Source organism: Phocoena sinus, chromosome 7 (assembly GCF_008692025.1).
Source record: "Phocoena sinus isolate mPhoSin1 chromosome 7, mPhoSin1.pri, whole genome shotgun sequence".
Lineage (NCBI taxonomy): Eukaryota > Metazoa > Chordata > Mammalia > Artiodactyla > Phocoenidae > Phocoena > Phocoena sinus.
Window position 1 is genome coordinate 95,013,317 of NC_045769.1, and position 19,846 is coordinate 95,033,162.

The 19,846-nt window shown below is 35.5% G+C and overlaps 1 protein-coding gene across 16 annotated transcripts in view; it reads right to left on the reverse strand.

The window, feature by feature from the left end:
• R3HDM1 (R3H domain containing 1) overlaps nt 1-19,846 on the reverse strand; it is a 177,860-nt gene that overhangs the window by 82,769 nt on the left and 75,245 nt on the right. For 9 of the 16 annotated variants that reach the window (XM_032637454.1, XM_032637452.1, XM_032637460.1 and 6 more), the window contains exons 4-7: nt 9,685-9,726; nt 9,129-9,218; nt 5,219-5,333; nt 4,076-4,154 (exon numbers count right to left, since the gene is read on the reverse strand). In XM_032637454.1, the coding sequence (XP_032493345.1) occupies nt 4,076-4,154; nt 5,219-5,333; nt 9,129-9,218; nt 9,685-9,726 (326 nt within the window). Of the gene's footprint in view, nt 1-4,075; nt 4,155-5,218; nt 5,334-9,128; nt 9,219-9,684; nt 9,727-19,846 lie in introns of those variants that run through there. The other 7 variants (XM_032637464.1, XM_032637463.1, XM_032637458.1 and 4 more) reach the window with 5 other exon arrangements.

The window sequence follows — 19,846 nt, forward strand, 5'->3', positions numbered from 1 at the left end:
GTCTAAGTTTCCAAATTTTCAAATCTGTAATCAAGGTTAGATATTTTGGTAATGGCCATAAGTTAAAAATTAATAATCCTTTATAGAAGCATTACATACATCAAACTAACAGACCCACAAATTCATTTTCTTAAGGCATAAGGTTTATTAGCGCATGAACCTAAAAGTAGGCACGCATTGAATTTATCATATAACCTTTAAAAATAGACCAATAAATGCTGTCTATTTATTAAAGAAATAATAAAAACAAAGATCTCAATCAAATTAACCAATAAACTACTACCTAAAGTGAAAATGAAGGGGCAAGAATCTTTTAGTTACCAGTGTTCTAGTCATTATACCAGAACTGACTTTAGAGAAAGCGTGTGCAGCTGGTATACAAGTGGCAAATAAAAAAGAAGAAAACAACAATGCTTCCATCTGACCACCCCCTTCCCAATGTTCCACATGACCTGGGTCAAATATCTGCAACAGGCAAGAAATAAGATGATTTAGACATTACCTCCAGTAAAAGTAATTTTAGGAAATATTTCAAACACAGAACAATTGTACGATATTCCCCAGAACAATACAGTTTACTTTTACAATATCCATTCTCAGGATTTATCCATGGGGCTGCTCCCCTCCATTAGCGATGTAATATAGTTGCCTATATTGTCCATGTTTCTTTAGTACACTGTGGAATTTACACAAAACGGGTATAAAATCAATACAAAAACAGGTATAAAAACCATGTGAGTGAGTGTAATCTCTATTTGGACAACTTCAGGTTCCCGGGTTCTAATCTAGTAATGAGTAGTTATTATAGTTTCCGATAATATTTCTTGAAACAGGAATTCCAGATAAACTGTTATTTAACACCTGAGGTTAAGTTTATTCATCGGGATGAGAACAAGATAAAAGATTAATGATCTGAAGAAAAAATTTGAAATAAAACGTTAGCTAAATTTTAGTATCACTAAAAGTAAGCCTGCTTAACATTTAGAAATCTCTGAGCAACATTCAATCTTGAAAAAGCTCTAATGGAAATTTGCCAGACTTATTACTAACTTTGTGCCACGTATATCTGGCAATTAATTGTGTGTTTCATTGAGAGAACACTGAGCCATCACTTAGGCAAATTTTGTTTCTCACAAAATTTAACATTAGCTACAACTTTCTAATCCACACTGACATTAGTAATAACTTATTCATTAGCCATTAAATGAATGATTCACCTATATATTTATTCAAATAAAAATGCATACACAGAAGGATTAAAGTTGTAATACATGCTACACAACATGGATGAACCTTGAAAATATTATGCTAAGTGAATGAAGCCAATCACAAAAGACCACATACATATGATTTCATTCACATGAGATATCCAAAACAAGGAAGTCTGTAGAGACAAACTAGATTAGGGTTCAGGGCATAGAGAGGTGATAGCAAAAGGGTTCAGGGTTTCTTTCTGGGGTGATGAAAAAGTCCTAAAATTGATTGTAGTAATGGTTGCACGTATCTGTGAATATACTAAAAACCATTAAATTGTACACTTTAAAAACACATATGCAGATAACTTTAAAACTTTTTCATTTATAGAGGAAAACAAGAGAATTGCACAAAAGAAAAATATTTTGGAATGTATAAATATAGATTTCTATATTTGTCCTTATTGATGTTTCTCCTACAGGCTCAGAAGAAAGAAGAATTCTGCCTGTTTAAGATCCCATCTTGTTTTACACAAACTAGCTATGTATTTTCTACCATGCTCCTATTCCTTAATCTGTTGAGTTCTAGTTTCCACCATCCTACCGCAAATGAAATGGTTTGTTAAAATAGCCAACAACTTCCTAGTTCCTCAATCTAATGGATTGTTTCATTTTACCTTTCATGATACTGTTGTCGATTGGCTGACTTCTAAGACAAGCGTTCTCATGATTCTTTTGCAATCTTTAACACCCACGGTCTCTTCCTTCACACATCTACCCTTAACACGTTGCCTTTCCACAGAACAAAGCAAGAGTCACTTCTACTGAAGACTGATGGCTGCCGATAACAGCAGCCAGGCTCATTTACCTGAAAACCAGAGCCTTTTAACTGCTGACACACTTCATCTCACTGTGGCTTTCCATCAGGCACCTCAAACTATACTTATTTATAACAGAACATGCCTTACTCCATTCAGGCTTGCCCTTATTTACTTCCCCTGTTAATGGGACTAGCTGTCAGTCCAGCCAGAAATCTAGCAGCTGTTCTGTTCTGCTCCAACGTGCCACTACTCTTCCATATCCAAATAATTACCAAGGCCTGCCACGGTACTTCTTAGATGTCTTTCGAATGTGTCCTTTCCTCTCTATTCTTCTCTATGTTCGTCAACCCACAGTCCTTGCTTCTGATCTTGGCCCCTCACTGACAAAGTAATCTTTCTAAAACATAAATCTCATTATAGCATCACCCTTTTGAAAATTCTGTCATGACTCCTCAACGTAGCATGCCATACTCAGTATTTCTCAAACGATGAACTACTGGCATCTCAAGTAAGACTATTTTTCGTCGATCATTGCATCCCTAGCTTACCAGTAGCACTCCTTACTCAGTCACCACCCCAGTGTGTTAGTACTATCCTAGGTTGAGGACAACTGCATAATCTGCCTTCATTCCTCAACAACACCCTCCACCTCATTTTCTACAATCACTTGCCACATGCCTCCCTGCTAGAGCCAGAGTGTACAATCTTGTCTTTGCTTGGATATGCCACCTCTCTCTCGTACGACCGTGCCCTGGTGATGCTCTTGTCTCCCTCGTGCTGCTCATGTCCCAGTTTAAAGCACTCTGAATTCAAGACTCAGCTCAGGCATTATCTTTTCAGTGAAGCCTTCCCATATCCTTTCAGAGGTTGGGATCCCCTCTCTGTGCTTTTAAAGCACCCTGAAAAACTTCTTTTACAACATCTATTCTATTTTAATTACATATCGTGAGTTTTTTTTTTTCTAGCACACAGACAATGAATATTTTAGGGTCAGAGATTATATTTTCTTCATCTTTATATCTACAATGTTTAGCACAATGCTTAGCACATGATATATACCCAAGAAATGCCTGTTCAATGGACTAATGAATTCATCTTTCAGCTGGGACCGCTGAGGAATAAGTTTGTGGAGTTGACTGACTTCTTCCTCACCTCACACTTATACATCTTCAGCCCATACTACACGGAGACCACTTTTCATTTTGGTGGGTCCCCTTTTGGGGTTTATGTTAAATGTAAAATAGGAAATCAAGATGGTACTGAAACAATAAATCCTGAATGAAATTAAAGGTGTATCTTGAAGCAAGACATGAGATAAGGCTCAATGATACTAAAGAGAGTTGTCTGTTTTCTTTCATGTGCACCTACCCAATGAACTGAAGATTTCACAAATTTTTACTACCACTCTGGGAAGCTAACATCTGGAGGAGGGGTTCTTAACCTTCAAGTCTTCTACCCCATGAACATGTTGGTCAGATATTTTGTGGATAAACCTCTCTGTGGGGAGACTGCCTCACTGGGGTCGATGACCTGCCAAAAAGCTAAATCTATTTACCTAGTACCTTGGCAAAACAAAGGACTTCACAATTAGTTAAAGTTGTGACTCAGATAAGCACCTTAAAAATCTTTGGGCTGGAGGTTTATAAACTAAGCAAGAAGAAACAAAAATACTGCATTCAATTAAGTCCAAAAACTTGTTATAAGTGAATACACTAAGTTATCTGGTTGAGTGCTTTATCATGAGGTATATTTCTCTCTCTCCTATTTCATGATTAATGATAACTCTTCATCTCAATTAAGAGTCAAAATAGCTTGGTGATTCTGTATTTCCCCAAATTCCTAAAGAGTATGAATTATCTTTATATCATGGTGATATACATAATGCCAAAAGATATTTATACATGTGCATATAGAGGCCAACAACATCTTAGCCCTAAGAAACTAAAATGTTTCTGGTGTACTTTAAATATTTTAATCTTATTCTAACTCAGTAATGAAAACATATATAACAAAATTATGGTACTCTAGAAGCAATGTAAACCTTATAAATTTAATTTTTACCTGGGATTGTTTTTTAATGTATTTACTAAAAATTCATGTAGATCTATGCCAGTTGAATCAGTGTATTCTTGACTGGAATCTAAAAAACAACAACACAAAAACCCAGTATAAAGTTGTTTGAAACAAATCCCTTTCCCTTTACACATGATGTATATTAAAATAAAATGAGATGCCCCACATTGAAAAAAAACTGACAAAGTAGGAAAATGGAATTTATGATGAATTCAGATGACCACAATTTTGCTACTCCCATATAATGAGCATGACATGGATTTACGTAACTGTATGTCTATGTACATTCTTAAAAAAATTTATCTCTCAAATGTGCCAGTTTAATTTGTTCTAAATTCTTAAAGATCCTTTTATATACTCACCACAATCCTCATATTCAAAAATGTCTCAAGCAAAAAATCAGAATGATTTAGACAATTAACTACGTTTGAAGCAAATTGAGTCTGCTTAGTTCAGTTACAAATATAAGTGCAGGCAATAATTTGGAGATAGGCAGGAACTGTAGCTCTGAAAGAATATTTAATTAGATTTGATCCGGTCTATCACAAAAAGCTCGCTTTCAAAATGTTTCTTTACAAACATTCATGTTTATTTCTTCCCCTTAAATGTAATAGCCTTATGCTGTTTATAAAACTGGCCAACATAACTGGGTCTATAAATTAAAAAAGTATTTTTATAGACTTGTAATGATATATGATGAAGTCCCTTAAAATTTATTATAAAAGATAAACATTCTAGGTTTCCAAGAATATTCTTACTGGATACTGAACATTTTGGCATCAGCTCTCTGTATCATAAGGAATTAAAAAATATATATATTTTTAGTGGAATCAGTATTCAAATTATAGTGATTCCATTATTTCAATACAAGAGACAGACCAATAAGTGATCATGACAGTTATCTTCCTTGGTGACTTTTGCATGTGTTGCAGTTTTTTGGCTAAAGCATCTTACTGATGTTCAGCAGAACCGCCTTATGCCATTTTGCCCAGAACAGTATCATCCCTTTGGTCTGTTCGAGATCATTTTTAGTAGAAATACACTATGTAAAATTATTCAAGGGGTAAAGGATGGAATTATCGACAGTAAAACTAAAATTTTGTTTAAAAAACACAGAAATAAATTGCAAACCTCTTGATAACATTTTTCTGGGCAACTTATCACTGGCTTTTTCTTTTTCTGCTTCATCTTTTGAGGGCTTCTCCTCTTTTTCAAATGATTGTGTTAACTGGATCTGAATTTTCTCCTGTTGGAAGGTAAAATCAGTTATTAAGTGAAAATATAAAGTGATTCAGTTAATACCTCACATTTGTATTTTTTTGAGTAATACAAAATTGTATGGAGAAAAAGATTTTTATTTTATCCAATTAGATTCTTCAAACTAGAATACAACTTAAAATATTTTTACCGTTTTAATCAACTCTTGATAAAAAATGTTAAAATTAAGGCTTTGAGTTGAATTTATCAATTGAAACATATCCTGAAAATTATCTTAGAGAAAATAAATGTTTTTTTAAGAATAGTTTAAATGAATCTACTTGTAAAACCCTTGGAGGACAGAACAAAGGTCTTTTTAACCTTTTTTTTTTTTTCAGTGGAGATGCCACGGTCAAGCAAAAGTATGACAATTATCATCAATCATGACAATAGGAACATATGAGTCAGGTCAACACTTATCAAAAAATACTTTGAGTGTCCATTATAAATTCATATTTCTTCATTTTCTTGCCACATAAAACTGTAAATAAAAACTTTCCAAAACCAAATCCCCCACTTTGCTTATTTCCTATTTGAGCCTACTATCACTGTTCCTCCTTCAATCACCACAAAGTTGTTTTAGAAAGATTTCAAACAAAATTGTTTTCCCTAGTGATATGTAATATTTACTTGTAAAGTAACTATATTCTCTAAGACTGAAAAGGAGAACTATGTCTACATTTTATTTTTGAAACAATGTCATTACATGCAATTTCAGAACCCAAAGGAATTACTGGAAATTAATTCATATAGCTCAAATAGATAAAAATCACATAGCTCTGTTTGTTTATTCAGGCAAACTTATAAAGAAAGGCAGACTAACTTCCAGACCATTTCTACTAAAGATAAAGGTACAGCCTATATGCAGGCTAAATTACTGTATACAGTTGTTCTTTAGAGATGAAAAATATTAATCAATTACTTTGCTTTTCTAGGTGAGGGTTGGTGGTGATGGTAGGTGCGATAAGTCAATATTGAAGAAGATATAAATTTCAGGATTCTTAAACTTGCAGCCACCAGGATTTCTATTACCCATTTTCTCCCCACATAATTTTTTTCAAAATAGTATTTGGCAGAAGAATTTCAGATCAAATACATACATATTTTTTCCTATGGGGTTGCTGACTGCTATTTTCATCTTTTTTCAACTCTGCTTCCCATTCCATCCCAGTTCAAAGTTGTGCTCAGGATATAGGACAAAAGCTATGCACTGGCAATTTCCACTAAAATGATGAACACCTGCTTTAAGCCCTCCTTTGTCTTGTTTACCAAACCTCATACGTTAATCAATGTCATACGTTCATCAACCAGTCATTTTTCTCATTATGACTCATTTTCTAATCCACTTTCCTCATTCTTTTTTAACTGTAAAATAGATATTTAAAAATGAATCCCAGAACTATGCTTCAGAAGTAGAATATTTAGAAGTTCTCCTGACTTACAGCTTCTCTATTGCTGTTACTCAAGGATAATCTATAAAATCCAGGCTGGAAGAAAAGATTTCACATTTACAACTTCACTAAAAGGCACTTATAATGACTATCAGATTTCATTTCCAAATTCTCTTTCTAAAGTCACATATTTTAATTACAGATATTAAACTATTTATCAAGATGAACTGTATTTAAAAATCCAGTATGCATAATGTACTGAGGCTTGTCTTCAGTTGGTACTGAGCCCTTGTTTTCAGTAGCAAATAAACAAGACATATTTTAAATGCCTAAGTCCTTATACACAAACTCTCCTGACTATAAATAACTCAAATGAGAGCAATATCTCCATAGGTAGCTGTAATTCCTTTACTCTTCACTTTGTAATTGACATCATTTATTGAGGTCACTTCCCTCTCATTAGCTCTCATCAGACACAAATGACATCTGTCTTTTAATTGCCTCTCAACCTTTCGAACAATGAGTTTTATTCCAGATTAATTCCTCAAAAATCACATTCTGAAGCAAGCATTATTAGTTGGAAAGTATCTCTGCCGTCAAGGATTTGATACTAGTACATTTTATAAGAAATAACTTATTTTCCAATTCCCAGTCAGATGCAATTTAGTTAACTCAAGACTGGGAAAAAGACTTTCTATCAAAAAGAATATCTTTTGTTCAGAGAGGGTAATAATAGGTTATTATCCCAAAAGAAAAAGTTAACTGTATCCAAGAGAAACTGAGAAAGACTGTATTACGTGGAATAACTGAACTCTGGCATAACCACCTTATTCATTATCCAAATGCTGTAACTCAGCTGTTTTGAACAATATATACATTAATATACAACATATACTTCTTATATTAATTTTTTCTCATAAATTTTCACTAGACAAATTTATGCAGTACTATAAGAACCCTCTCCCCCCTTCTGCCTCCCACAATAATTTTTCAGATAGGTGAAATGTACCAAATAAAACCAAAGATCATGTCTGTTACAGTTTTTCTCAAAAAAGGCACCTTTTCTGGACTAACAGTCTTATGAATGCCTGACCCTTCTCATTTCCTCTATCTCCTTGGACTAATTATTCCAAGAGGCTAAGATGGTATAACATTTTGGTCAACAAAACGAAGAAACTAATTTTCAAAAAACATTACATTGCCAACTGCTCCACCCTGAACAGGTGCATTCTTTACTCTGAATGTACAAAACAACTTTTAAAAATCAAAAGTAAATTTTGAACCCTATGTTGCTTGACACTTGAACAAATTTCAAAGGAAACTGATATTAAGTGCATTGACAATAAATAATCTATCAAAAAAATCCTTTTGTTATAATTCAGAGACAGAGTTGTAGTGCTTTTAAAAACAGAACACATTCTAAATATGTGACAACTATCTTCAGTATCTATAGGCTTCTGACGTCATCATCTTCTAAATCAAGGCAAAGCATAACAGTCTTTGCTTGAATTAACAAACGTACAATTAGCATTAAAAAAAAAAAAAGACATACAACCTGTCATGGCTTTTTTTCTCTTTTCCTTTATTCAGTCATGTGTCTTAACCACAAAATTGCCTCAATTCTTTGGAAACTAATTGTTGGAATACAGAGGGATTTTAGGTTATTCAAACTCTTAAAAAGTAGAACAAGCCACAGCCAAAGTTATCACATTGATAAACACTGGTAGAGGGTCCAAAAATAATTATATGTAAATGTCCAAACGTAGAATAAGACAAAGATCAATCCATAACTGAGATTAACAGAAAAGTAAAGTCATAGCATTAAAAAGAATATAAAAAGCAAAAACCAAACTATTTGCTTGAGCCTTGGTAGTTCTATACTTTGCAAACATAGACAGAAGAGGAATTAGAAATATTAGACAACTATTAGAGCCACGCTAATATGAAAACTGACTTCACCACGCATTCAGGTTAAGTAAAATGATATGTAAGCAGAAGTCTTAGGTAGTCTCCTCTTCACACTCAAGAGGTGTTTGACAAATTTCTAAAAGCCAAAATCAAATTTGGGCAAATTCAAGGGCAAATTTCATCACAATCACATTAACTGGAAGTAGTACTTTAATATAACTTTTCCATAACAACTTATAATTCCCTTAAAGCCATATTCTCAGTTAATTATACGATCTCTAAGTTTTTCCAGTGAGAAATCATTGCACTAAGCCTTAGACTTAGTAGTTTCACTTAGTAAAAACATATATAACACACGTACATGCACATCCAAATTTTATTTAACATTATGAAAAGATGTTCTCCAGGAAGCAGGTTTTTCCCATAACTTTAAATAATTAATTTTTTTCTTTTTTAATTTTGCTTATTGCTTTTGGTTTTTTTACCTGGTTCTCCTGTGATATCTCTGCTGTAGGGGGTGGTGGAGATTCTTCACACACTGCAAGGCTCCGAACTAGCTTTAACTTTGAGCTTGACTAAAGAAAAGTATTTAAAATTAACGCTACATTCCATAAATCTAGGGCATATCCAAAAGCCCCCTAGAGTTTCTTAAGTTTCTTTATAATAGTTTCTGCCATGTACAGACGTAGGTGAAATGTGCAAGTTAAATATATCATTAAATACCATTAAAACCTTTTGTTATGAGGGAAAACAATAACTGCAGTTTTGAAAATAACAGCAATAGCAAGAATGGGAATAACTCCAATCTCAAAACCCAAAGAATGATGAGAAAGCCATTTTCTCTACAGATGAAGAACCATTAAAGATATAAAAGCAGTGCACAAAAGCGACTAGGCAAGACAAAAACCCCAAATAAAACAAAATAAGCTTTCTGCCCCAAAGAAAATATGACAAAACTAAACTGAATGCAGTGCTCTATGAAAACAAAGATTCATCAAGCATGAAGGCCCTTGGCATGCCAGCACAAAATATTTACTATACCTTAGACCTTTTTCCTGTCTGTCCAAATGACTGCAGTGGCCGCTGAATACACAAGAAACATTTGTATTAAATTTCATACTGAAACAGAAAGATTGCTTCTTAGTTCATAATCCTAAACCACAGAGAAACTAACTGCACAAAGAATGGAAAACGAGGAAATCAAAGTTGGTTTCAGGTAAAGAAGTACTGATTCCTCCCAAAAGCACACTTGCAGAAGATTCTCTAAAATCCTTCTGTGGGTTGGCATGTCCTTTAAGTGAGCAAATAGCCACAATTTCTGTGTTAATTGAGCTAAATTGAATTTATAAGGTAAATTCTTAGACAGTAGCAAAATAAAATATACTTCTTTGGTATTCTATAACATATTACACTTTAGCCAAGGTTAGGGGGAAAAAAACCCCACAAAAGTCCTGAGGAATTTTAAGTGGCTGTGCTCAGCAAAGTTCCAAACTTACTAAGGAGAATGTTTCAAATGCCCATTGAGTCAGGGTACAACCACCTCTCTACTGAGCCTTTTCAGCACTGTACTTCATAGTACACCCCCAGTTTACTAGCACGGAATCCTACTTGCCTACTCTAGGGTAAGGCAATGAAGCAGAAATGAAGAAAAGTGGGCAAGCTTCTCAATCACGCGAATGGGGAACCCACTGGGGTGAGTAGCTCTAGTCTGTGATACCAGGCTTTGGCTTGGGAAAGCAGCTGAAGTCCCTGTGAACCGAAGCCAGACAGGTTTTCTTTCCTTCCACCTCCTTCTAATCTACTTGTTTAACACCAACCCCAAACAGTACAAGGTCCAGGTATCTATCATTTATACTCAATGCCAGGGAGCCAGTTTGGTATCAAACATAAAACAAAGTCCTTAATACCTAGATCAGTATGCTTCACATATGAAAAAAAGCCACCATTTCATTCTAACATCCGAAAAAACCTTCCTTGTAGACCAACAGAAATGAGAATCTACAGTACCAGGGTGTTGTCTCCCATTTTGAGGCTAAAGTTCTTGAGATAAGAAGCACTATATTCTTGGGAATTTTGACCCTGGATTATCCAACGTTAAAAATCAGCAGTAACAACAACAAAATGAAAATAGAAAAAAAAAGAAAAATGATCTTCTGTTTCTTACAGAGAAGAAAATGGTACAGATGTATGAACAAATGCACATGGCATTACTGCCTAAGAGAGCTTTTGCATGTTGCTTCTGTCTTCTCTATTTACTCACTTCTTTAATTTAATCAAGAGGATTTCTGTTACTCGCAACTAAAAATAGAATTAAAAGAAGTTATGTTACATAGAGTAAGGGTTTACAGGAAAAAAAAAATCCGAGAAAAGTCAATAGATGAATACGAGCAAAATGCACATGACTAAATGAGTTCTAAGGCAGCAGAAAAGAATTTACGATTTACTCCAGTCCTCTGCTTTAATCCCTTATAATTCTACGTATCAAGGGCACAGCACTTTCTCTTAAAAGTTTTTTTAAAAATAAGAGAGATGATTAACTGACAAGTAAAAGCTGCATTCACATGTAGGACTGGATTTAAATTTCTGGCTTTGCTTCTTATGAATAGGTGACCCTGGTCAAGTTATTTCAGTTTACTTTTACCGGTATAAAAGTTAATATTGTTTGTATTAATTCTCAAGGTTCCTGAAAAAGTTCAGTGAAAGGGTAGATTAAAAAAAAAGGAGGGGGGGGTTGGGAGAGGCTGTATATTGTCCCTACAGTAATGTTTTAGAATTTTCAATGACTTACACATGCATTAACCGTCTCAGTTTTAATTCATAAGAAAACTTTGATGAAGGAAGATTAAAAAAAGAAAAATCGGGCTTCCCTGGTGGCGCAGTGGTTGGGAGTCCGCCTGCTGATGCGGGGGACGCGGGTTTGTACCCCGGTCCATGAGGATCCCATGTGCTGCGGAGCGGCTGGGCCTGTGAGCCATGGCTGCTGAGCCTGCGTGTCCGGAGCCTGTGCTCCGCAACGGGAGAGGCCACAGCGGTGAGAGGCCCGCGTACCGAAGGAAAAAAAAAAAAAAGAAAAAAGAAAAGAAAAATCAAAGAGGGGTAAAATTATCTCACTGTGACTTAATATGTTCTAAGCTCCTGCTGTAAGCCACTCTGTGCCAGGCACTAGGCCTATAAAGATGAATAAGACACAATTGTTGGTCTCAAGAGCCTTATAGTCCAGTATCAGAGTTACTGAATAGTCAAACAGAACCCAAGATCTTTAGAATCTTAGTCCTGTGTACTTTATATCACACACCTATAAAAAATCTTGCTGGGAGTCAAATACTACTTGCGAGAGAGAGAATTCTAAAGATGGCCTCCTAACAGGCCCCTCCTCTGGTAATTTAATCGAACTCCAATCTAAAGAATGTTGTGAAGGGATTCTGCAGATGTAATTAAAGTCCCAAATCAGTTGATCTTAACATACAGATAATTCAGCTGGGTCTGACCCAATCAAGTGAGCCCTTTAAAAGCTGAGAGCATTCTTCTGTTGGGAGTGGGGCGACAGATCAGATTCAAAGGGTGAGAAGGACCTGACACTGCACAGCTGGCTTTGAAGATGGAGGGGACAGATGAAGAGGCCTACAGGCAGCCTCCAGGGGCACAGAGTGGCCCTTGGCCGACTGTCAGCCAGGAAACATGGACCTCAGACCTCCAGCTGCAAAACACTGAGGTGCCATTGTTGTCGGAATGAGTGTAAAGACAAATTCTTCCCCAGAGTCTTCAGATAAGGGCCCAGCCTGGCCAACCCCTTGGATTTCAGCCTTGAGAAACCCTAAATAGAACTCAGCTGAGCTCAACTAACTTCTAGTCTACGTAACTGTGAGCTGATAACTGGGCATTGTTTTAAGCCTCTAAGTTTGTGGTAATATGCGACGCAGCAACAGAAAACGAATACACTGCTACGTAAGTAAACTATATACTGCCAAAGTGGCATTATTCAACAAAAATCACTTATTATTTCATTTCAAATAGCAAAGAACCAAAATTACATAATAAATACCAGAAAATCTACCATATACACACGCACACACAACAACAAAGCAGAGAAAACAAGTTTGGCATTAAATAAGAATAAATTACTTTTTAAATGAATTTAGTTATTTAAAGCATGCCTTTCACTTTTCTAGCCCCATTTTTTTTTCTTTAATTTTTGACCCTGGATTAAGCAGGTTACATATATATTTAGATTAAGTAGGTTACATATATTTAGATTTTAGCCTAGCCCAAGCCAAGTCTCCTTCTCAATTTTTTTTTTTATTGTGGAAAAATACACAGGAAATTTACCATCTTAACCATTTTTAAGTGTGCAGTTCAGTAGTATTAAATACATTCATAATGTTGTGTCACCATCAGCACAATCCATAGTCGTAACTCTTTTCATCTCATAAAACTGAAACTCTGTACCCATTAAACATTAACTCCCCATCTCCTCTCATTCCAAGCTCTGGCAACTACCATGCTACTGTCTGTCTCTTATGATTTTTTAAAAAATTAATTAATTAATTTATTTATTTATGGCCGTGTTGGGTCTTCATTTCTGTGCGAGGGCTTTCTCTAGTTGTGGCAAGCGGGGGCCACTCTTCATCGCGGTGCGCGGGCCTCTCACTATTGCGGCCTCTCTTGCTGCGGAGCACAGGCTCCAGACGCGCAGGTTCAGTAGTTGTGGCTCACGGGACTAGTTGCTCCGCGGCATGTGGGATCCTCCCAGACCAGGGCTCAAACCCGTGTCCCCTGTATTGGCAGGCAGATTCTCAACCACTGGGCCACCAGGGAAGCCCTCAGCATTGACTCTTCTTGGAAATACCACGTTATCTCTCTGGAAAAAGTGAACTGTTCCAGTAACTTTCTTCCTGCTGTCTGCAAGGACAAGATCAGCATGTCACTGCTCTGGGATGCATGTTTCTGTTGTATACATCACAGCGGGCCTGTGATCCTGGAAGATGCCAAGGGGCAATAATCATTTGATTAGAGTAGCTTCCACAGCTTAACAGCTGTTTTCAGTGTTGTTCAAAGTTCTGCCCACAGACTGCCAACGGGCAACACCTGGGAGCTTGCTGAGGTGCAGAATCTTGGCAGTCTCACCCCACACCTTCTTCAATCTCTTTTGTGGTTTTACAGTCTTCATCCTTTGCCTCCTTAAAGGTGTTGATTTTAAATGGATCTGGCATCTCTGGCTCTGTGGCCCCTTCCCTCTTGGGTGTGCAGTTTATAGCAGGCATCCCTGGGCAATGGGGTGTCTTGGAGGTGGGGCTGGGACTGAGAAAGCTCCCTTGGCTGGCCCCTTTGGTGCCCTAAGAAATCATCGCCAAAACCAAAGTCATAAAGCTTTACCTCAATGTTTTCTTCTAAGAGTTTTAGGGTTTTACAGCTCTTAGGTTTTTGATCCATTTTGCGTTAATTTTTGTTTATGGTCTTAGGTAAGAGTCCAACTTCATTCTTCTGCATGTGGATATCTAGTTTTCCCAGCACCATTTTTTAAAAGACTGTCCTTTCTCCATGGACTTGGCACCCTTGTCAAAAATTGTTTGATCATATACACAAGGACTTATTCCTGGGCTCTCTATTCTATTCCACTGGCCTATGTGTCTGTCTTTATGCCAGCACCACATTGTTTTGATTACTGTAGCTTTGCAGTAAGTTTTGAAGTCATGAAGTGTGACTCTTCCAGTTTTATTCTTTTTCAAGACTGTTTTGACTATTCCGAGTTCTCTGAGGTTCCATATGAATTTCAGGATGGGGTTTTCTAGTTCTGCAAAAATGACATTTGGGTTTTGATAGGATAATTACATTGAATTTCTAGATCACTTTGGGTAGCATTGACATTTTAACAATATTAAGTTTTCCAATCCATGAACATAAATGTGTTTTAATTTAGTTATGTCATCTGTAATTTCTTTCAGCAATGCTTTGTAGTTTTCATAGTACAAGACTTTCAACTCCTTGATTAATTTCTAAGTATTTTATTTTTTAATGCTATTGTAGATGAAATTGCTTTTGTAATTTCCTTTTCAGATTGTTCATTGTTAGTGTATAGAAATGCAACTGATTTTTGTGCACTGACTTTGTGTCCTGCTACTTTACCTGAATTCATTTATTAGTTCTAACAGGTTTTTTTTTGAACATGTGTGGAATCTTTAGGGTTTTTGTTTTTTTTTTTAACTTTTTTACATTGGAGTGTAGTTGATTGACAATGTTGTGTTAGTTTCAGGTGTTAGGGTTTTATACATATAATATCATGTCATTTTCACAGATAATTTTACTTCTTCCTTTCCAATTTGGATGGCTTTTATTTCTTTCTTGTATAATTGCTCTTAGAATTTCCAGTACCATGTTAAATAGAAATGGTAAAAGTGGGCATCCTTACCTTGTTCTTAATCTTAGAGGAAAAGCTTTCAGTGTTTCACCATTGAGCATGAAGCTCAATGTGGGTTTTTCATATATGGATTTTATTGTGTTGACGTAGTTTCCTTCTATTCCTAGTTTGATGAGTGTAAGAACAAAAAATCTTAATAGGTTGTTGTGTTCAATTATGATGATCAGGTTACCTCCCCCCCCCACGCCCCCCACCTTCATTCAGTTAATATGGTATACTGCATTGGTTGATTTTCATATGCTGAACCATCCTTGGAACCCACTTGGTCATGGTGTGTAATTCTCTTAATATGCTGCTGAATTCAGTTGGCTAGTATTTTGTTGAAGATTTTTGCATCAATGTTTATAAGTGATAGTGGTCTGTAGTTTTTTCTTGCAGTGTCTTTGTCTGGCTTTGGTATCAGGGTAATGCTGGACACATAGAAAAATAAGTTACAAAGTATTCCCTGCTCTATAATTTTTTGGTAAAAGTTTGGGAACTATTGGTGTTAGTTCTTCTTCAAATACTTGGTAGAATTCCTCAGATCTAGGACTCTTCTCTGTCAGGAGATTTTGATTCAATCTCCTTATTAGTTATATGTCAATTCAGATTTTCTGTTCTTTGTGATTTAGTCTTGGTAGGTTTCGTGTTTCTAGGAATTTGTCTATTTCATTAGATTATCCAATATGTTGGTCTGCAATTGTTCATAGTACCCTCTTTTAATCCTTTTTATTTTATAGAATAGATAGTAATGTCCATACTTTCTTTTTTTTTTTTTGCGATATGCAGGCCTTTCACTGCTGTGGCCTCTCCCATTGCGGAGCACAGGCTCCGGATGTGCAGGCTCAGTGGCCATGGCTCACGGGCCCAGCCGCTCCGTGGCATGTAGGATCTTCCCGGACCGGGGCACAAACCCCTGTCCCCTGCATTGGCAGGCGGACTCTCAACCACTGCGCCACCAGGGAAGCCCCATACTTTCATTTTTTATTTTAGTAATTTGAGGTTTTATCCCTGGGTTCTTTTTCTTTTTTTCTCTGGTTCTCTCTTTTTTTCTGGGATCATCTAGCTAAAGGCTTGTCAATTTTGTTGACCTTTTTGAAAAACCAAATTTTGGTTTCATTAATTTATCTCTATAGTTTTCTTTTCACTTTTAACAGAATTTCATTCATCGTCACAGTAAAAATTTAGCAGCTCCTTTAGCAGACTTTTACTACTTCGGAAAGATCCTAATTAAATTAGAATTTATAAGGCTTAGGGCTAAAGATGCCAATTTATAATTTACATTGTTTGATACTACAGTGTAGGACAGGAATTAGGCCAATAAATGGGTTCAGAATATGAAACATCCCTAATATAATTTCAGTTTGAAACTGATATTAATACACTGTCAGAGCTACTAGCTCCTTGCTTAGAGAAAAACTGAGGTTCAATAATAAATGGTTAAGGTGTAATATTACAATAAACACAGACTGCTTTTTAACATACTGCCCTGTAGATCAACTTCGAGGGCAAAGAAAAACAAACATAACTGATGATTTCAGTACTTTGGTCTTTTGTTTACAATAAAAGAACTTTAAACAAATTTAAAATTTATTTCAGAATATGGATCTGGAAGGATCCTCAAAACATTACCCATGTCTTAATTGCTATCCCAAACCAGAGACCTTTACAATCAGTAACAAAAGAAGCAAAAATCTAAATCCATGTAGTCAACTTAATATTAAGGAATAATCTATAGGTTTTGTTTTCTAATGTTTCTTTGCTTATCATAATGGCTCTGTCTCTCCTTTTTTTTTTTTTTGGCTGCACCATGCAGCATGCAGGATCTTAGTTCCCCAACCAGTGATCAAACTCATGCCACCTCAGTGGAAGCGTGGAGTCCTAGCCATTGGACTGCTAGGGAATTCCCCATAATGTCTCTTTTGGTCTAATATTTTCAGTAATCTTCTTTGCTATCTTTGTACTGCTAGGACGAGTTTAGATCTGTTTAAAGTTTATTATGAAAGAAAATAAAGGAAAAAAAAACAAAAGCACTGAAATCATGAACTATGAGATTTATGTATTGCTAAGAAAGAACAAAATAATCTTTATGAGTTGTACTGTGTTTTCATAAAACTAACTACCAATTAATATCACTCAATTAAGAGTAAATCTAACTTATTTCAAAAAGAGGATCATTTTTTATTTGTAATTATTATGAACAAAATTAATGATAACAGTTGACACCTTTCAACTAAGGCTCTTAATATACTTTGAAGACCTTACTAATTCTCACTACTTTTCAAGATAATGTTAATTATATTTTTTTAATAACTTTTTTGATGTGGATCATTTTTAAAGTCTTTATAGAATTTGTTATTATATTGCTTCTGTTTTATGTTTTGGTTTTTTGGCCGCGAGGCATGTGGGATCTTAGCTCCTCAACCAGGGATCGAACCCCCACCCCTTGCATTTGAAGGCGACTGTTAACTGCTGGACGGACAGGGAAGTCCCCAATGGTAATTATTGAGAGAAGATAATGAATTGAAGTGTAAATGTCAGCTAAAGGTCAAGAATAGTAAGAACAAAAGACGCCCAGGCTGATATTTTCTACCGGAATAACAGAAAACAACAAAGTTTTCTGAGTTGACAGAGTGGACTTTTAAAAAACATCAATAAACTGACAAACCACCCCCAATCACTAATTTGTTTATACCATTTAATGCTCTGGGCAAAAAGGCACAGGATTAAAAACCCAAAGGCTGTGGAATCTAAAATTGATACAAATGAACTTATTTACAAAACAGAAACAGACTCACAGACTTAGAAAAACAAACTTATGGTTACCAAAGGGGAAGGGGGGGGAGGGATAAATTAGGAGGTTGGGATTAACATATACACACTACTATATATAAAAGAGATAAACAACAAGGACCTACTGCACAGCACACGGAACTCTACTCCATACTCTGCAATAGCCTATATGGGAAAAGAATATGAAACAGAATAGATATCCGTATATGTATAACTAAATCACTTTGCTGTACACCTGAAACTAAACACAACATTATAAATCAACTATACTCCAACAACAACAACAACAAAAATCCAAAGGCACAGGATTAAATATCTAAGGTAAAGTCCCTGGAGAAAGTCAAGGACTCTGGTTTATAGTTACCCCGTATATTAAATGAAGATAAAGGATCTTACCATCCACCATCCTAATGATGATATATGTGAAAGTTATTGGAGGAAGTAAAAGTATTATGTAAAAGCATTCTACATCTGCAAGATGTGGGGAACATCTTCTTTATACATGTCATAATAAAGCACTGTGAAAAGCAAATGTGCTAGCTATCATGTGTATATATCACCCAGGTTCAATAGAAAGAGCACCAAATCGTAGAAATAATTAGAAAAGTAAAATGTACTATGGGAAGTCAATTTTAAGTTTTAAAAGTTGAACTCATTAAATACTTTTAAAGACAAAAGTACAGTATACAGATAGGGAACTTAATACGTAGAAAAAGTACTGTATTGAAAATTTTGGGAGCTTATGTCAAGAAATAAATTTTACTTTTTTTTAATTACTAAAGAAAAAATCTGATGTTGCATGACAATAAAGGGATCAATCTGAGGAACAATATAGTTGTGCTATTGCTAATGAATAATTAGTAATGATTATGATGATGATTATAAATATCATATTACTAACAGCATCTACCATCTGTTGGGCTTTTACTATGTAGCAGGTATATTACATACAGCCTTTTATCTTTGAGGAAAAAATAGTTAAGATTTGTATGATTTTACATGGACATAATCTTACTGAGCCCTTTAAACAGAAACTTCTTTACATGTTTCCTCAATTAAGGAATTTGATGCCCATTAACCTCACGGTTGGAGAAGTGTGGTCTCCCCCCTGAGCTTTTCTGATAACCTTATTAGACTGTCATTGCTTTCCTGTCCCTTACTTGCCCTATCCTCCCCCTTTTAAATAAATACATTGGAACTAACTTGGGGAATACAAGATGTAAAAGTCGCATATTAATTATCACAGGGCTTGCTATAGAAGCTGAGGATATACTAAACACCTGCTTCAACTGATTCTGTGTATAGAAAATTCACTCATATATATCAGAAGCTGTTCATGCACTCTGGCACGTGAGGCCTACTTGTTAACAAAAATCAGTTCTATTATTTCCTCCATAACAAGGGTTACCAACACAATTTGGACTCGCCATCCTACTGTTCAGTAGTTTGTGGGAAGAGGGATCAATGTTTGAACTGCTCCGAAATACGTTTTGGATTGTATTTATAGGTACATGTATACAGATGATCATCCCTAGACAAAGCATTTGTCAAGTACAAAGATACAATTGTAAAACCATGGGAAAGCTGACTTTGAACCTTAGAGCATAAGATTCCTAATTTTACATTTCAAATAAATGGCGGAAATAAACACAAGTAATTTACCCTAAATTTAATGTGAAAAATCTATCTCTGAGAAAAATCAAACCACAACGACCACATGATTAAGTTATACAAAGGAAACCAAAGCAAACACTCCCCCCACCCATTTATCCCATGTTAAAGGTTAGTGGTAGTCTAACAAATTAAGATTTTTCTGGATTTAGAAACCTGACACCTCACTACCCCAAACCTTCCAAATATTTAATAATCATACAAAGTCCAACCTATCACTCAAGATTTGCAAGAGGAATGGTGTGTGTGTGGCAACAGAAAAATTACTAAGCAAAAACCCTTTGTACAATTATTTGGGACCATATCAACAATTCAGAACAACTCCAAAGCAATTATGTGGGAAAG